Source organism: Leopardus geoffroyi, chromosome D4 (genome assembly GCF_018350155.1).
Source record: "Leopardus geoffroyi isolate Oge1 chromosome D4, O.geoffroyi_Oge1_pat1.0, whole genome shotgun sequence".
In the NCBI taxonomy this organism is placed as follows: domain Eukaryota; kingdom Metazoa; phylum Chordata; class Mammalia; order Carnivora; family Felidae; genus Leopardus; species Leopardus geoffroyi.
The window spans coordinates 6121290-6141241 of NC_059342.1; the positions used below are offsets into that span (position 1 = coordinate 6121290).

General features: G+C 37.7%; 1 protein-coding gene across 6 annotated transcripts in view; it reads right to left on the reverse strand.

The window, feature by feature from the left end:
* RIC1 (RIC1 homolog, RAB6A GEF complex partner 1) overlaps positions 1 to 19952 on the reverse strand; it is a 175251-nt gene that overhangs the window by 46846 nt on the left and 108453 nt on the right. For all 6 annotated transcript variants that reach the window (XR_006710081.1, XR_006710080.1, XR_006710079.1 and 3 more), the window contains 9 exons: positions 16381 to 16525; positions 15670 to 15718; positions 13947 to 14099; positions 12082 to 12285; positions 6904 to 6942; positions 6454 to 6564; positions 5560 to 5649; positions 4065 to 4225; positions 2956 to 3094 (listed from right to left, as the gene is read on the reverse strand). Coding sequence is in view for 3 of the 6 variants with exons in the window: in XM_045468544.1 (XP_045324500.1) it covers positions 2956 to 3094; positions 4065 to 4225; positions 5560 to 5649; positions 6454 to 6564; positions 6904 to 6942; positions 12082 to 12285; positions 13947 to 14099; positions 15670 to 15718; positions 16381 to 16525 (1091 nt within the window). In the remaining 3 variants the exon portion in view is untranslated. The remainder of the gene's footprint in view (positions 1 to 2955; positions 3095 to 4064; positions 4226 to 5559; positions 5650 to 6453; positions 6565 to 6903; positions 6943 to 12081; positions 12286 to 13946; positions 14100 to 15669; positions 15719 to 16380; positions 16526 to 19952) is intronic.

Sequence of the window (19952 nt, forward strand, 5' to 3'; positions counted from 1 at the left end):
GAATAAACATTTAAAAAAAAAATTTTTTTTTTTTAAAGAGTGTTTCTTGGTTTCTTTTTCCTTGGCTCATTTGTTTTGTTTCTTAAATTCCACATATGAGTGAAATCAAATGGTTTTTGTCTTTCCCTGACTTATTTCACTTAGTATTATATTCTCTAGATCCATCCATGTTTTTGCAAATGGTAAGATTTCATTTATGGCTAATATTCCATAGTATATATCGCATCTTCTTTACCATTCATCTATCAGTGGATACTTCCACAGTTTGGCTATTGTAAATAATGCTGCAATAAATATGGGGGTACACATATTCCTCTGACTTAGTGTTTTTGTATTTTTTTGGGTAAATACCCAGTAGTGTGATTACTGGACCATAGGGTAGTTCTATTTTTAACTTTTTAAGGAACCTCTGTACTGTAACAGTGGCTGCACCAGTTTGCATTCCCAACAACAGCACATGAAGGTTCCCTTTTCTCTACATCTTTGTCAACACACATTGTTTCTTGTGTTTTTTGTTTTAGCCCTTCTGACAGGCGGGAGGTGATAGCTCACTGTGGTTCTGTAATTTCCTGATGATGAATGATGTTGAGCGTCTTTTCATGTGTCTGTTGGAGACGTCTTCTTAAATGTGGTACCCAGTATTGCTGGCGCCACTGACTGCATACTGTATCTGGGAACTACGAGGAGTCCCTTTATCTTCCTTCATATGAAAACTTCAAATGTGATCAAAAGTATAGAGACTAGTACAATGAACCCCAAGATTCCCATCACCCAAATTCAGTTATTCAAGATTTGCCACATTTGCTCCATCCTTTTTTTTCATTTATTATGCCAAAGTATTTTAAAGGAAGATATGCTGTTTTACCCCTATACTATGCATCTCCAAAGTACTTGGATATTTGTCTAGATAATCATAATGCCAGCACCACATCTAATAAAATCTACAGGTATTCCTTAATGTCACCTGAGTGGATATCAAGTATCTCTAATTGCTTTATAGTGTCTTTTTAAAACAAATTTTTTAATGTTTATTTTTGAGAGAGAGAGAGAGCGAGCGAGCACAAGCGTGAGAGAAAGCATGCGTGCAAGCAAGCAGGGGAGGGGCAGAGAGAGGAAGACACAGAATCCAAAGCAGGCTCCATGCTCTGAGCTGTCAGCACAGAGTCCGACGCGGGGCTTGAACCCACAAACTATGAGATCATGACCTGAGCCAAAGTTGAACCCTTAACTTAGCCACCCAGGTGCCCCAATAGTGTCTTTTTATAGCCAGTTCGAATCAGGATACAAATGAACTTAGCACTGCATTTGATTGTTACAGTTGTAAAGAATTCTTTAGAAGAGTCTCCCCTTACTTTGTTCCCCCACATTCCTATAGAATGTTCTACATTCTGCTTCCTTGTGGTGATAAACTAAACCTCTATTCCTGTATTTCCTATGAATGGAACTTGACTCCAGAAGCTTAGCTCAGAATTCAGGTAGAATTCTTCATGTGAAGTAATGTTGCATCACCCCAGGGAAGCATACTACACTTGGTTCTCCCACTTGTAGTCATGCTAATGTGGATTAATAAGACTTAGATATGGCCACCTCATCTCCTCATTGTGAAATACCCCATCAACCTTTCACCTGATCACTGTCTAAATCAGTTATTTCCACAGGGGCTACAAAATGGTGATTGTCTAATTCTTACCTTCCTTTCACATCTTTCAGCTTCAATTCTTCTGTAAAATAGAACTTTTCCTTATTACTATGATTCTCTGGCTATCATGAAATATAGTTTGCAGAGGAAATGGGATCTAGATTTTAAAGAAGATGAATGGAAGTGCCTTAATGGGAAATAAAAGACAGACTAAGAAGACAGAGATGACAAATAAATCTACATAGAGTTTTCCTTTGAAAATGAGTGCCACATTGACATGAACTTTGGAAACCATTTGTGTAACAGAAGGAACCTTGGGGGCACCAGGGTGGCTCAGTTGGTTAAGGGTCCAACTTCGGCTCAGGTCATGATCTCGCAGTTTGTGAGTTCAGACCCTGCGTTGGGCTATGTGCTGACAGCTCAGAGCCTGGAGTCTGCTTCTGCTTCTGTGTCTCCCCTTCTCTGCCCCTCCCCTGGCTTGCACTTTCTCTCTCTCTCTCTCTCTCTCAAAAATAAATAAACATTAAAAAAGTTTTTAAAAAGAAGGAAACTTGGAATAGGAAGTTTAAAATGTTGGTTTAATCACAAACTAAGGCACTATGTTTTCTCTTTCCTTACAGTTGACTAATCATGCAGTGTTTGTATTTTATGTTCATTCCACTTCTTTCCATCTTTTTCACTGGCAAGTTTGGGTCACTAGCACCCTCCACTTAGATCGTTATAAGGGCCTCTCAGCTCCTCTCCCTATACCCAGTTTTGTCCCACTCTGGTTCATTCTCCTTCTTACGGTTAGACTGAACATTACAAAGCTTAGATCTAATAATACCCAGCTTAAGATACTTTATAGACTTCCTAATAAAGCCAGACTTTAAGATAAAGTCCACTCACTCTGAAGTTCTTCCAATTCCCTGAATGTGTAATCTTCTCTCCTACCTATGGGCCTCTGCACTACTCTTCTCACTGACCTGAAATTCCTACTCTTAGATAACTACCACTCACCCTTTGGGTTTCAATTTAAATGGTACAGAAATCTCTATCTAGACTATTCCATGTTTTTGTTATATACTCTTAGGGTGACCTATACTACTTTCTGCTTTGTGTATCACAACTGTAATTAATTATGTACACAATTACTTCTGGATTGTCTGAACAAAAGCCCAGTTTGTTTAGTTTGCCACTATAACCCAGTATCTCCATAGAAGGACATGTTAGACACTTAATATTTATTTGCTAAACAAATAAATAGTTGCTGGTATCACCTTGAAATGCTATAAACCGAGATGAAACTCTAGAAAGCTCTGATAAGGGAACGGTACCTGCTGTGGCATTTTCAGGGTGATCCCATTCTCTGTGCTCACTGACGTCAGAGTGACAGACACCACAAGGAAAGGGTGAGGAATGTAGCGCGACATGGAGACTTCTTGAAGAACCTGAATACCAGCTGTAGTGGTGGGACTGCAAAAAAAGAGAAAAATACACCTCAACGTGAAGGCTAACGAGTTTTTTTGTTTTCTTTTCTTGTCCACTATTAACAGTAGTAGATTTCATGCTTATGGATGATCCAAATGCCTTCTCCTTCTCATTCCCTCCTCCCCAAATATCCTTTAAGCAGTAGACTGGTGAGGTTGACATATACAAAAAACATACGGAAATGAGGGAGAAAGAAAGGAAAGAAGGAGAGAAAGACCTCGGAAAATTAGGAAAGGAAACTAGGAAACAAAAATAGGAACAGCTTAGTTAGTTGAGAAAGGATATGGGTTCTATCTGAGTCTAGTAAAATTTCTTAATTCTTATCTTTACAGTATTCCTCAATCACTAAGCTATTTCAGCAAATACACACTTCACGACTATTTTAAAAAAGAAACAAATACACATCACAAATTAAAATAAAACTCAAGAGGTGGGGTCTAAGTGCTGCAAGCCAACCATATACCAAGAAGAATACAGGCAACACACAACAGCAACAGGGATGCACAGCATTTCCCGCTACAGTCTACAGCCATCTAGCTCGGGGGAAATTATGTGAGTTGGCAAAGGACACTCTTCCTAAGGCTTGAAGCCAGTGTTAAATTTCCCCAAGTGTCTAGAACTTTAGGATCGCTGGTAACCACTTGTTTTCAAGGCTGTGAAAAAACCCTTGTATCGAAGTTACCCCATCCCAAACTAGATTTTTCTTTTTTTTTTTTTTTTTCCCAAATAAATCCAGTAAGATCAGCTGAAGAAGCTAGTGCAGGCTCTTTTATTTACTTAGGTGGCTAAAAAATAACCACATGAACATCACTAAGCATAGCATTTCTTACTTTTTTAACTTCTAAAACAAAGGAAACGAAATGCAAAATTAGAATAACTTTTAAGAAAATAAAAACTACAGAGGAAACATAATACACAAAAGCAAAAAGTGACTTGTCACATGCTATATACTTACCCATCAGATTTTCTTTCAATACTGTAAAGGCATATTGAACAGTCGGCTCTAAATACTATTACCATGTCCCGGAAGACACTGAGCAGTAATGTTTCTGCTTGTGCTTTGGTGATGTGAGCAAAGGCATTGTCCAGATTTGATGTTCGCAAATAAACTCTGAGCTGAAGAACACAAAAAGAGAAAAACTGTAAAAACAAGATACCTACACCACAGATGACTAAATACTTCAGACATCTGTTTTTTGTCTACTGACTTCTTTTCAAGTAAGAGAAATTTAAAGACTAATCTGAGCATTAATGATGTTTATATTTTCACAGGGTAGGCTCATTTACAAATAGCCAAAAGATGAAGTGATTAAAACAGGGAATGTATAAGGTACTTTTTTTTTAAGCTTATTTATTTTGAGATAGAGAGAGAGACAGACAGACAGACACACAGAGAGAAAGCGTGTGAGCCTGTGCATGAGCTGGGGAGGGGCAGAGGGGGTGGAGAGAGAATCCCAAGCAGGCTCTGCACTGTCAGCGCAGAGCCCAACATGAGGACTCACACTCACAAATCATGAGACCCTGACCTGAGACGAAACTGAGTCAGCCGCTCAACTGACTGAGCCACCCAGGCACTCCCTTTTAAAGACCTGAATATCTAGACCTCATATAAGTAGACCAGCAGTTTCTAAAAATATAAACATACAAATCAATAAATTATAGCCATCCTTATAAACTTCTCAGCTTTGAATAATTCTTTTTATAAACTCACAGAGAATGTCTAACAGCTAAAAATCCTTAGAAAAAGTTATCTTAGAAGTTTGAATTATCCCTTTAAAAATTAAAAAAAAATTTTTTTTAAATATTCATCTTTGAGAGTGTGTGTATGTGTGCAAGTGGGGGAAGGGGTAGGGGGAGGGGGGGCGGCAGACAGAGGATCCGAAGCAGGCTCTGTGCTAACTGCAGACAGCCCACTGTGAGGCTCAAACTCATGAACTGTGAGATCATGACCTGAGCAAAAGTCAGATGCTCAACCAACTGAGCCACCCTGGTGACCCTTTAAAAATGTTTTTAAAGTAGTAACCCGTAATGAAAGTCTCATTACCTAAAAATGCCAAATTCTTTTTTTTTTTATTTAATGTTTATTTACATTTGAGAGAGAGAAAGCGTGTGTGTGTGTGTGTGTGTGTGTGTGTGTGTGTGTGTGTGTGTGTGTCAGTGGGAGAGGGGCAGAGAGAGAGGGAGACACAGAATCCGAAGCAGGCTCCAAGCTCTGAGCTGTCAGCACAGAGCCTGACACGGGGCTCAAACTCATGAACCGTGAGATCATGACCTGAGCTGAAGTTGGTCGCCTAACTGACTGAGCCATCCAGGCGCCCCTAAAAATGCCAAATTCTTAAGAATAAAATGATTTGTTCATTTTCCAAAAATTATTTTAATATTAAACCAAATAGTGATTAACATCTTTAAAATATAAAAATCTATTATTTCTGAAAGAAACAAAACCCTACCTCTTCTTGATGGTCACTTATGTTATAACATGCCAGGACAACAAAATCATTCCACCAGGCTAAGCCACCAGTCACAATCATATTTTGCTCCTTAAAAGATAATCAAAAACACTATTTACCTTTATGTATGCTGCCAGAAGTTACAACAAGTAACACACTTATAAAATATTCCTACGCAGACAATGAAAGCTCAAATTATTTCTGCTCTATTCTCTATCCCCCCCCCCCCAATTAAGTATCACTCTGGGGCCTTTAAATAATAATGATTCATGTCCTATTCTGAATATACAAACATTTCTGTAAATAACTGGGTACCATGCAGCATCATTACTCCCCTGAATATGCAACAGACTTTGGTTAAATTCTGGCTTTATCATTTATCACCTGCTTGACTCCAAATCTTAGTTTTTCTTTTATAAAATGGTGAGTAATATCAGTGTCCTGAGTTACGAAGATCAGTGAGGTGACAAGGGTTCAGGAAGCCCCTTCAAGTGCACTGCAGGCACCTACTTAACAGTAACTTCCTCGTCTTTTCCTATTTGATTCGTGCAAAATCCAACTGCCCATCTTTCTATGCTACCCACATCTTTACATCACACACTGACAAGCACGAAACGATCTCAAATTTTGTGGATATTTATTCTGATCATAGCTGGTGATCCTAAGATGTAATGGAAGAATAAATCCTCAAGTTAGAAACCATCTCCATACAAATCCTTTACCAAATATCAAGTACCTTATCAGAACTCTTACATGTAATCCAACATCAACATCATTTTTTTATTAACTAAATTTTTTATCTGATTTGATTGATTTGAGTTTTTATTAACAGTGGCTTACTTTACAGTTCTCTTAGAGTCTGAGACATCAGTTTTTAATTTCAAAAAGACTAACCTGGGTAATGTTTCCAAAAAGTTTCCATTTTTTGGTGAGTAAAGAGTAATGTGCAAAACCAAACTTGCCAACCACAGCAATATTCTGTCCAAGCTTATCAATAGCTGAAAACTAATTAAAAAAAAAAAAATTAAGAACTCTTCTTTGCAAACCTATATACTTTATTAAGTATAAAGAGCTTAGCATTATTGTGTCAGGCAAACAGACTACTAATAAATGTTTGCTAAGTGAATTAAATGTAAAATGCTAAATATAAAAATCTGAATATTTACACGCAAGTTACATTTGACCAAATTATAGATGTTAATACGCTAACAATGTACAAAGGATCAAGTATTAAAATGTTACTTTTATCAATGCACCCACTGAAAAGGCTGAATTCCCAGAATGCCTCTTGCAGCAAATGCTATCCAATAAAAGTTAACACCAAGAAAATAACAAATAACTCACCCGTATAGGCCAATTGCTCTCTAGATAGGTGTTGGAAATCTACAGAAAATAATACATCAGTTTGGTAAGACTTCCAAAATGTATTTAAACTTAAAGCAATTAACGTCACAATATGAAATTCATTTTCCTGTACGATGTCTAGTGTTACCAAATAACAGGTATTACTAGCAGAGTACTTGGAATTTACCATTTGAACACCAGTCCATATTTCACATCTCCTGCCTTAACCATTTCATTATGAGTTTCTAGACATGAGGCTTTCCTACCCTACACTGCTTTTTCTCTACACCGTTTTTATTTTAAATATTGAACACACAATAAATACAGACTGACAAAAAAAGACTTTTAGAGAACCAGTCATGAGGACAACCAACAACTGGGAGATGAACTGTCTTGAGTTGCTGACTGGCATCATCCCCAAACAACCCTATCTGATAAAATGAGAGCCTCGGCAAGAGATTGTTTTGCTTTTTAATGGAGCTGTTTTTTATTATTTTTATATTTTCTGATTAAAACAGCAAAATACTGCTTACAAAACTTAAACAATATAAAAATATACAAAGTACAAAACGAAATTCTGTTCCATCATTGCTCCAGGGATAACCACTGGTCAGTTTTTATTTTATCTCAAAACAAACATCCATACACCCATAGAAGTACATACAGGCTACTGTTTTTTACTAGGGTGTGTAACCTATTCACCTGTAAGAACTCTTGATTACAGATACTAACTCTTAATCTGCAATTCTGGTACTAAATATACCTTTCCAGGTTGTCAGTCTTACATCTCTGTGCATGGTGTCTTTGTATTACTCTAGTAAGAATTTTAAACTTAAAAGATTCTTGAGGTATCAATGTAAACTAAGTAAATTCCACCTTTAGTGAGACTGATCTCTCTTGTAGCCAACTGATTAAGCAGTTTTCATGAGCATGTGGTGAGTGTGGGGTGAAACTTAACAGAAAGCAAGAACAAGGGAAGATTCTTCTGTTCCTAGAAGAACCTCAATTTATTCAAATTCATTTTCATTGTACTCAAAGAAAAAGCATTATATATTTTTAAAAAGAAAGCCAAATTTAAAAGCCAGTACAATACAATCAAATCTAATAAGATTTTTTTACATAATGTGAAAACAAAACAAAAATCAAGTAAAAACAGTATGTTGAAAATATCGGTCTTAAAATTTATTTATAAAACTATTTGTTAGACTTCATTTATTATCTAGTAAGTCAACCTAAAATCCAAATAAATTAATAGCTTTTGGTACGTTAGGAAGTTCTCAACCCCAGGGTTGGTCTGTAGAAGCCTACCTTGCAGAATCAAAGAGAACACTGTCATGATATATGCTTGAAAAGGCTTAACGTGTATCTTGACAGATAAACTGCATCATTCAGGCCAGTTAATAAAGCTCCCTATGATGGATGACATCAGTTCAGAAGCACGGTAACCTGAAGTCATGATCGGGTGGTGAGAGAAGACTTCAAAGTAGTTTTGTGGGAGGTGGTAAGTGAATTGTTTGTGGATGAAAAAAATCAAGTCACTTGAAGAAGGTTGTGCCTAGAGGACAATAGAGCCAGCTATCCAGAACACTTGAAGAGAACCCCCACTTCCGCTGAACCTTATGTATTTCCCATGTATTTATAAACATGGGTGGGGAGACGGTGAGGCGGAATCTCCCTGACGCAGTAGATTCTAACTCGAAGGGTTCTAACGTAGGAACCAAGGTTAAGTTTTATCGAATGATTCACACTCTGATGAGTATCTCTACAAGAAAAAAATGTATTCTTTTCACCTCTAAAAATGTGTGAGGTGCGACAAACCACAAATGGTTTATTTTCAAAGCTCAAAGTGTAAGTTGAAAACGAAGGTTTGTTTCTGACGCAGTTGTGTGTCTGAAGATGCTATGAAAGGAGAACAAAAACTTTCATTTTCCCCAGTAGGTTCCATTTACTGATCTATGTGTCCCCCGAACTTTGAGCTCTGCCCCCAATACTCAGAACAGGAAATGGCAGAAGTAAGGGAAAAGGAAGCCAATGAGTCATGAAGAATTCAGGCCAGGACAGCAGACTCAGGACACAAAGGTCACTCCACGTCACTGGGAGACTGAGTGCTGAGGGACAGAATCTCTATTCTTAATACCTTAGGATTTTCCTCAGTCTCCCCAAAAACCTAAATCTACCTTTTTTCCCCCTTAAAGTCATTTTGCTAACACCTATCTATCTCCTGCTTACACTGCTTCTGTCTGTAGCCGCGGGGGGACTGAGAGCGCCACCCTCTTGGCAGGTGTGCTCGTGCCTAACACCACACCCGGTACATCTGATCCACATTCTAGAAAGCAGAGTAAATCATCTATAAATGAAACAGCCTTTAAAATCCTCTCTGCCAAAGCATAAGAGACTCTTAAAAACTGAGAACAAACTGAGGGTTGATGGGGGGTAGGGGGGGTGGGTGATGGGTATTGAGGAGGGCACCTTTTGGGATGAGCACTGGGTGTTGTATGGAAACCAATCTGACAATAAACTTCATATATTGAAAAATAAAATAAAATAAAATAAAATAAAATAAAATAAAATAAAATAAAATAAAATAAAATAAAATCCTCTCTGTTGATATCCCTAGCATATTTTGTGAAGCCTATTTTTTTTCCAAAGAGTTATTAGCCAGGTTAACTATGAAACCACCATTTCAGAACAGTGGATGATAACGATTCATGTGCCTTTCAGAAAAAAATGTCTGTATCACACAACGTACTGGGTGTAAAAATAAATGGCAGTCCAAGAAGGAATGTACCCTAAAAGCACAAGGATGCTGTTGTCGTTTTAATTTCACACTATTTGTGCTCCATTTGTCAACCAACAACTTTCGAAGTTTTTAAAATGCGTAGATAGGAAAACTATATTTAAAAAAAAAAACAACACACAAGAAAAGCACCATCTCTACCACCAGCCACTAACCGAACTGCTGACAAGTGTGCACGTGTGTTAAGTGAAAGGAAAAACATATTTAACACTGAATCTTCTGATCAGGAGACCAACAAGTACAAGGTAGAATGCCTAAATAAACAACAAGTCCAGCGGTCTAGATGAGGAACAGACAGAGAGACAGAATTACTTGGAGCTCATTTGATGACCTCTAAGCTAAGAAGAATACAAAGTATAAATCACATAAACAACGTCACTTTGATAGAGGCTGTGGGCACTTATTCCAGAGAAGAGCGTATGTTGGAGAGGGAATTAAACAGGTACCCATGTTTCTTCAGGGAATCATTACTCATGGCTAAAAGCCCGGGAGGTAAAGCATTACGTTATATGAACACCATAAACTGCCATACCAAAATTCCCCCATATGCTGCACTGACTCATTTGGCTAGAGGGCCAGCCAACAAAGTTCAGGGCAAATCATAACAAAACACTGCCAAACAGGCACATTCTAGATCTTGGTTCAAGGTCAACAGTATATGATTCAACATTCAATACCTAGAGGTGTTAAAATAAGTTAGATTGTTACTTTAATTTTATATTATGGTAAGTTTAAGTCTGACACTACTCTGCTGTGTGACCTTGGGCAAGTCACCTAACTTCTCTGAGCCTCAGTTTCTTCATGTATAAAATCCAGTTGGACTACACAATCTCTAAGGTCCTTCCAGCTCTAAAAATTCTATGAGTCTATTACAACTTAATTGTTTTTGTGACTAGAACTCTGACATTATTTTTATTAGTTTTAAGTAAAAAAAAAAAAACAAGAACTGGGTAAAGCTAAAGTCCATCTTTCTGAATATTTTAGATAGCTAACAAAATGACAAAAGAATCTTCCTAGTACCTACTTTGTCTAAAGTGGTAAAATCAGTGTATGTGCTACTAATATGGGATAATTCATAGATAGCTAAGAATCACAGAATCACTGAATTTTTGAGCTGGAAGGAAATTCAAGTTTTGTTATTTATTGCCTGACGGATTTTTGAGTTCCAGACCTACCTTCTTTGATCCTCTGCTCTACTTGGCTCTCTGGCAACACAGACCTGGCTAGGCAGAACTGGCATTGATGCTAGGTCAGTGTAGAATGAATAGTTCAAAGTATGGGGAAATGAAAATAGCAGAGAAATGGCTATAAGAGAGAAGGGAGCAGTGGAAAATTTTAGTCAAGGAAGTAGCTGATGCAGTTTTATTTTATAATTGTTACTAATTATAAAATGGTACACACGCTGTTTGATTTTATGAATTTATTAATGTAAGTTAAACACATTCTCTTTTAGTGTGTACCACAGGCTAGTGCAGGAGACATTCCTTCAACGCCTCATACCATGACCACTCTTCTGTCTCTCATTATCTCCACTCAAAGTCAACTGAAAATACCACGGGAACTGAACAAGCTACAAGAGTAAAAGTACAGAATGGAGAAGGAGTGCAAAGAACTGTGGAAATAGCACCTGACTAAAGGAAGCTGATCCAAGAGTCACTGTTGATGTACTGAAGACACTTTCGTATCAGAAGGGGAAAGAAAACATTCGGGACTTACAAAATTGTGTAGCAAGTTTCTTTTAAGAGACTCCAACTTATTGATTTACTCAAATTAATTTTATTTGGTGTCAAAATTCGGAATTAATTTCCATGTTAAATCCCAGTTTATCAGAATTATTCGAAGAAACTGCTAATTTAAAAGTTATACCAGAATAAGTAATTTGGAACAAGATTTATGTAATAATACTATTATTGATAATAAGGTTCTACAGTGTGAATGGAAGTCTGCAATTTGGGTTCAAAGTCAGGCAGTTAACCCAGACATGTACTCATCAGGACTACAGGTCAGCTGCACAGGGTCCTAATGGACACTGTCCCTTTCCATGAAATCACTACACTTTTGCCTATGCAAATCTGCAGAGCTGAATTTACACCAAAAAAGAAAATAAAAAGGCTGACAGTTGTATAAAGTTTTGCTCCTTCAGAGGGCAAAGCACACATTTGCAGTCTGGGGAACTGTTAGCTGCTCGTGGGCTCAACACAGTGGGGACCACGCTACATCAGTGGCAAGAAAAGAAGACGACAAGACAGAAAAGCAGAAGAGAGATGTGACAGTCAAAAAGGTAAAAAAGCTTCTCAATTTTCCGAAAGAACAGAAGAAATTTAACTCTGCTCCAGGTGCTACCTTAGCAAGGACTATGTCAACAGTAACTGAAGACTTACCTGCACCACATGCCAATGCCGATGTCCAAGCAAAGTGCTTAAACCCTGAGACTCTACACCGCTATCTGCAAAGGGGCTCTTGGCCCCAGCAGCCTTATGCTCAGGGTGCGCCGAGGAACCCCTGGCGTGCTGGGTTTGTGAGGCCTCTCCACAGTTCAAGTACAATCGATCCTCCCCCTGAAGCAGCACTTGCTCCTGGTTACTCTGGATGAGGGAGAAGGGAAGAAGAGGGTAAAGGAGGAAAGCCAATAAAAACACCTCTGTATCAGGTAAAGGAAAACACGTTAATACGTTAATTTAGTCTTATCCTAGGAAATGTGCCATGTTTCTCAATGCGGATTTTACTCACTGAGGACACAACTACGTAATGATCTCATGCACTGTTATATTCAAAGGGAACAGGTAACAGTTTCATGATTACTTCCCAGTGTAAACAAAATCTGTGCTACAGTCTGTTTTATTATGTAGACCCGAGAATACGACCTGGTTTACAACTGCTACACGGTAGTGTCCTTTATTACTGCTCCAAAATGGCAATGCTAGGAGGGATTTTCCAAATGAAAAGTGAACATAACTACTCATTATATACAAACAAGTTTCACATAAAATATCTCACAAATGGTGGCAAGAAAATGTATCTGGTCAAACAGTTTGTGGGTATATGTTCACCATGTGTCCATATGGCAAGAAGAAGGTGATTACGAATGGGGATAACTGGATGCTGAACGGTTGTAGCCCAAGGGAAGAGTAGCCCAAGTCTGTGGTCCTGGTTCAGAACAATTAATTCAATAATCACTTGGGTAAATGCTTGGTTAGTGCCAAGAACTGTGCCGGGTTCTGACAATATTTAGACAAATAAGGTAATTTCTACTCTTGATGATTATGCCCTGGTTTTCTATCAGAAGGCCAGTACTCTCAAATGTGGGCCTATTATTCACTGACTACTCCATCAGACAGAACAGCACCCCAGCCTCTCAGCTTTCCATGGCAGTCCAGATGTGGTCTTCACAGAAAACTCATAAAATTTGCCTTTAAATTATAAACTGGGATGGGGGAGGGGAGGAAGAATTACTCTGTTCCTGTTTTTCTGGGGATCTTTGTTCTGCAACTACAGTAATGAAATCTCAGATCCAGACCACTGTCATATTCTTTCTCAATGTACTATAATTGTAAATTTCGTTTAGAAACTGGTTGTACCGAATGTTTAAAAATCCATTAGTGGCAGATATCAACGTATGCACTTCTAACATGTAACATATACTATTATTATACATTAACAACATAGAACATGTTATTTCAGATTAATAAAACATGAGGAGTTCATATTATAATTTGGGGCAGTGTTTCCCAAAGCAGGTTTCTAGGCATATTTTCTTCAAAGTGTTCTTGAAAATTCGTAGTTAAATTGGCTTGGGAAACATTCTTTTTCGTATACCGACTCTGGGATTTTCATGATGCACATTTCACATTGAGAGCCTACAATAAGAAATCTCTGTAGTTTTAAGTCTTTATTTCACTCACATGATGACAGACTTTCCTTTATCCTAACTGCTATTGCTATTTCTTAAAAACTGTGCCTTATGGAGCACACTTTGGGAATTTCTAGTCAAATAAAGACTAAATTACATTACTTAAGTAAATGTGCATACATTGCTTTCCCTCAAATTGCTTATGATCCTATTTTTAAAAAAATCAAAAAACAAAAGTTGCTCAGAAGTAAAATTTTTGTGTAAGTTATTAAAAAGAAACATAAGAATCACAAAAACTATATACTGAAGAAGATAATACACCAATTTTAGAAGAAGAATCTTGATAGGCTACTTTGAAAGCCACTAAAATAAACGGTTTTAACTGAAAAAACTTACCATACAAGGGTTTACAGTGAGTACACTCTTGATAAACTGAAATAGCAGAATGCCAGGCTGTTTAACTATACTCTTGGAGTCAGACTCAATTTCAGTACTTTGAGCACCAAATCCGCTGATTACCCAGAGGTGATAGCCTTCTGCACCCCAGCTCTTGGAGAGAAGAAGGGGGAAGAAAAATCAAGACAATAAAAAGTTTCTTATCCTTTCTTAACTTCAAATGTTCAAATCCTGAAATAACCAATAACAGCATTACTAATGACTTCCAAAGGTTGGAAAAACTATGAGAAACAACACAGACAGGAATCCTACCCACACCTGCTACATCTTGGCTCTCTCCAGTGGAAACCACCACTGCTGCTCTCTACCTGGAAGACTGAAAACACTGGATACCAATCTTAGCTCCAAATCCTGAGAAATGCCTACTGCTCTTTATAACTTCTCCAATAACTTAACTGCTTCTCAAATACAAAGAAATTCCTGGCAGAGCAAGATCCATGTGACCCAGCTGAAACTTGACAAAGAAGCACCCAAAACAGACGCATCTTGTACAGAGCAAGCAACGCTCGATAGGAAGCTTCCCATTACAGCCTAGTGGCCATTCTGCTGTATGACCTTGGCCAAGATACTTGGTTTTCTCAGGGTATAAGTTTCTTCCTCTATAAAAGGAGAAGGTTCAAACAAACTCCCCAGGACCAGTCAATTTTAATATTCTGTAACTATATCCCAAGATAGTTTTTTAGTTTTTTGTTTTGGAGATTAGTGAATCACAATCTACAAGGTCAAGAAAACAGTAGGGGGACAATACATTGTTGCTTAATTTCAAAAGCTTAATAGAAGTTTTCCTCTTCCACAGTAAGAGCTGAACAGCTAACTAAAATGCTTAGATTCCTAGTGTGTGATTAAAATATCAATTTAGTGAGGCTAAACACTGGCTGGTGCATGCCATTCAGAAGCACTGATGGGCAGTCACCGACATCATTTGTTCAAAAACTATTTTAAAATATGGAGTGGAGAGAGACAGTAAATGGGGTCCTTGATGGTAAAAGACCGGGAACCACTACTCAAGGCAACCACGGTGGTTTTAACTTTTCAAGAAGCCCGAAATCAAAAATGCCTTCCTCTGTGGAGCGAGAGAGAAAGGCAGTGAGTATGCCTCATAGCCGCTAATTTCACAAAGATGGTGCCCAGAAGGGCTACATCACAAAATGTGCTTATGTAAAGATAAGAGTTACACCCCACTGCTTTCTACGGAAACTCTTGAAAATATGTAGTAAATAAAAATATTATTACAACAGGGACTTTAATGTTCTTGACAGACATCTGCAGAAAGTTTTAAAAATATGTTCAAAAAATGTCCAAATCCTACAGGAAAACCACCCAATGAGCATTTCACTTCATGTTAGAAGAAAAGAGGCCATGAGAAGTGGGTGCTAGTGAGTCACATAGGAATTGAGGCTTTGGAAAGGCAAAAGCCTGATTTGAATATCACTACGTTCACAAAGATGACAGGGGCTTGCTAGACATATGTAAGCAAAACCAAGTATTTAAAATCAGGCAGCCTTGTTTTAAAAAATACTTTTACAAAGTAAGAACTGTCCAAGAAGAGCCTGCTGAGATTAAAACAGCTTTGTAATTTTATAAGGCCAAGAGGAGGGAAAAAAAGGAATTAGAAAAATCCAAGTTTTTCACACTACAGTAATATTTTATAGACAGTACTCACCATAGAGTTGATCTTAAGGGGATCTTTTTTGGTACCATCAGACCTATAACTGAAACAGAACAGAAACTCAAAAAGAATCTTCTATTACATATAATATTTGGCTTTAGTTTTTTTAAAACTAAAATTTATTTTGTATTTTGTTCCTTTAAAATAGAAATACATAATAATGCGTGAAATATTAGAGTGCTGGTTAATACACCAAGGTATATCACCGGGACACAATCTTTCAGGTCCTGAATAGCTTCATGACAGGGTCAGGCAATTTGTGAAGGTGTATTCATTTTGTCAGGACTAAGGTTCAAAAAGTATCATATGGTGCGGGCAGAGATAACCCACTGGGTTAACCTACATCAACCCAAAAGGATAGTGATTTTCCATTTCCTACTAGTTACTTATGTCCATGGCTTACTGCTCTTAGAGGATCATTAGATACCTGAAGGCAAAACTAGAACGGATTTATCCTGGAACCCAACATGCTATCACATACACAATAGGGGTTCAACAAACAAATGCATTTTTACTGAATGAACAATGAGTTTTAAAAGAATGGATGTTTAGACAATCAGTACGTTCTGACAAATTAATTCTGAACCTTACATACTGTTTTGGGGTTAAGAGTCAAATATGGAAGAAAGGTAGCTGCGTGACACAACATTTCTGTGTGTGTGTATCTTCTGGAGTTGCTTTATCTAAAACTTGTCTTTGACTCACGCAAAGTCTCCTCCGAGTGTACAAATCAGCTGGGCTCCAAACACACTCCATAAAGATAGGCCTCCATTTTCCCAGGTCACTATTACAACACTATTGTCAGGAGACCATCTGACCAATTTAACAGCTCCTGTTTTGTTCCAAATATCTGTTAAGAAATTGTGAAAAGTTAAAAATGAAAGATTCCTTCAGAAACACTCAGTAATTTTTCCAAGTTGAAATGAACAGAAAGACATGTCTGTTTCAAATAATGAGACGAATCCTACTCATTTAAGGTCACTTAAAATAAGTAAGGCCAGTAGCCTTGACCTGATCCAAGCAGAACAAACTTAGGCGCCACATACTTTACAAGAGGGGAGAGCCGTCTGGGGCCACTATTAGCTTGAATAACTACAACTGTGTAGTTTTACAAGTCTTTGGCTTTGGGCAATTCAGTTCCTGTAAAATGGAGGCAGTATTACCCTTGAACAATTCAAAACTGAAGGTCAAAGTACTCTGCAAAGTATAAGGTGTTTTAAGATGTAAAATAACGCTGTACCACTAGCTTCACGATCCACTGGCAGTATCAGAGGGATCCAAGTTAAAATAAATTGAGGTTTAATCTCATATTAGGATTAGGTAGGTAAATTCCGGCTTGAGTACTCCAGGTGTTGATATCTTCTCTTAACTAATAATTGTTCTTTCAATCCAATATATAATTTCACTGCGCAGTAAAGTCCAAGTTTCCTTACTGTAGTTAAATGAAACATGCTAGTGTTTCCCATCAGTAATCCAAAACCAGCTATAGTATCATTTTAAAATTAAAATTCTTTTCATTTGCAGCATTAATGCGTTTTTGCTATAAAACAGGGTAGATCTGCTACCAAGGGCGGGGGGGGGGGGGGGGTCGGGGCGGGGCATACAGATTTTAGCCTATAGAGAAGAGGCTTGGTTAACATAGAGGATGCCATTCTGCCTGTATTTGAATCCTCACATTAGCAATCCCCACCATAATGAATAACCATGTTACTTGTGCAGATGAAATATAAATGGGAATATACAGAAGAAGTATCTTATTAGTATACTTTACAACAGGGGAGAAGTTTAAAACCAAACCAAGAAGAATCAAACTGAAGTTTACTAAATGAAAGCAATTCCATGTGCAAGAGAAAAAATACGAGTATTTACAATCATAAAAGGATGTTAATGTTGACTGAAAAGGATAGGTTATGAACAGTATTCCTATTACCCCACATAAAATATATACACATATGCATACAATAGGCATACCTATTTTCCAAGCATTATACACATATTAATCATACAAATACTAAAATCTAGCTGCAGAGACCTAGAACAATACATTAATGGTGGCTGCCTAATCTTCAGGTGGCAGGATTACAGGAAATTTATCTAGCTGGTAACCTACAATGAACATAGATCATGATCATCTGCATATTGAGAGAAATATTAAGAAAGTAATCCAGAGACATTCTGTTACAGAGTTAAACTTCCAAAAAAGAGTCAGCCGCAGAAGCCAAAAGAAAAGAGAAACCCTAAAAAGAGACTGGTTAGTACCTGGGGTAAGAGGAAAGGGTCAGAAGCAGGGCAGGAGAAAGGTTGAAAATACAGAGAAGGATGGAATGAGACCAGCAATGATGAGAGGGTTGGGGTTCCCATCCTATAGGAAGACAAAGAAGGGGTCAGAGGCCAGCATCAGTCTGAGAATCAGAACTGACCCCTGAAGCTATAGCTTGTGAACCTCAGCCACTGGAGCCAGAAGGAAACAAGGAAGCTGGTCTCTGCTCAAGATGCAGGAGGGTCCAGTCTCCCAAAGTCTTACTTAAGCAGGTTGATAGACTAAGGTTAGTTAATTCAAGTCTGTAGGTAACCAATGGGAGAGACTGCATTAAAAGCACCTGAGAAAACAGAAAAATCGAAGAACTCAATACAGTGTTGTCCTACAGAAGCAGGCAGGAGCACTTCCTGCAGTGATGGAAATGTTCATATTTTCTTGGTCTAGCATGTAGCCTCTCGCTACAGGTGGCTACTGAACGTTTAAATGTGACAATGCAACTGAGGAAATAGATTTTTTTATTTAAATTTTTAAATTAATTTTTTAAATTTTAATTTTTTTCAAGATTTTTAAAAATATTTATTTTTGAGAAAGAGAGAGAGAGGATGTAAGAGGGGGAGGGGCAGAGAGAGAGACACACACAGAGGATCCGAAGCAGGCTCTGCACTGACAGCAGCGAGCCCGATGAGGGGCTGAAACTCACAAACTCCAAGATCATGACCTGAGCCCAAGTTACTCAGCTGACTGAGCCACCCAGGTGCCCCAAATTTTAATTTTTTAATAAAAACAGCCACACGTGGCTGGAAGCTACTGGGCAGGAAAACTTAAGTATGGATAAAAAGGATACAGAGGTAAAAGGGCCAGAAGCCACAATCAAAATACACATCACCCTGCTCTTGCAGGTTGTAAATCTGTCTTTAGAGAAAAAATACATGCAAGCCTTTAAAGGCTATCTGATAAGAAAGATAACAAGTTACAGAGCAAATTTCTATTTCTGACAGTATAGCAAATTAGACACCTTAAATGACTCTCCACACTGAAACAACTACAAAATTAAATAGAGTAAACACCTCAAAACAACTGAAAATACTGGGAGGTGAGCGTATCAAGTTATTTTGCCCTGAATTTTTCCGCCAAACCCAAAAGACCCTGACTTCCACTTCTGATGACTCAAAGCATATGGCGGACAGGAGATAAAGCTTAGAGCCTGGCCAAAGCAGGGCATCTAAGAGACGATATCTACATGATGGGAGGGGCCGCAGGGGCGACATTCCCAGTAAAAGGAAGAAAGAGATGCTACCATGTGGAAGGTAAAGAAACAGCAAGGGACACTTTCACGTTTGTCCATGAGCGGAAAATAAAGATGCTTCCTCTGAGAATCTGCAATCACAAGTCAGTCCTCTGATGTATAATTTGTGCAACTTAAATGGGTCCAGAAAAATTTCAAACAGAGAATATAATGCTAAGGGTTCCAGACTGATGTAGTACTCCCAGGTAATGGGCCATGAACACATACAAATCCTCTCTGCAAAAACTCAAATTCAATTTAGGTCGCAAAGCATTCAAACAATTAGGTTTGAACAAAATTAACCAGCTCTCAATCAAAAATCCTAAAATATATAAACAAACTAATAAGAGCCCAAAGAACTAAGGCAGTAGAAACAAACTCAGAAAGGTTTCAGATACTGAGATTAACAAAGAATACAAAAACCTTTTTTTTTTTTTTTTTTTTTTTTTTTTTTTTTTTTTTTTTTACTATCTAAAGAAATAAGAGAACAGTGAAACCAGGGGCAGAATGCATACAGATTAGAAAAGAGCTAAGTAAACCCTCTGGAAATAAAACAGACAATATTTAAAGTAGACACATTAGGTAGACTATTAAGCATAAATGAAAAGAGAATTACTGTACTCAAAGATAGGTATGGAAAATTTTTCTAGAATACAATCCAGAGAAACAAAAAAAGAAATGAAAAATATTAAAAGGCAGGTTAAGAAACATGTTAAAAAAAAAAAAGTGCAA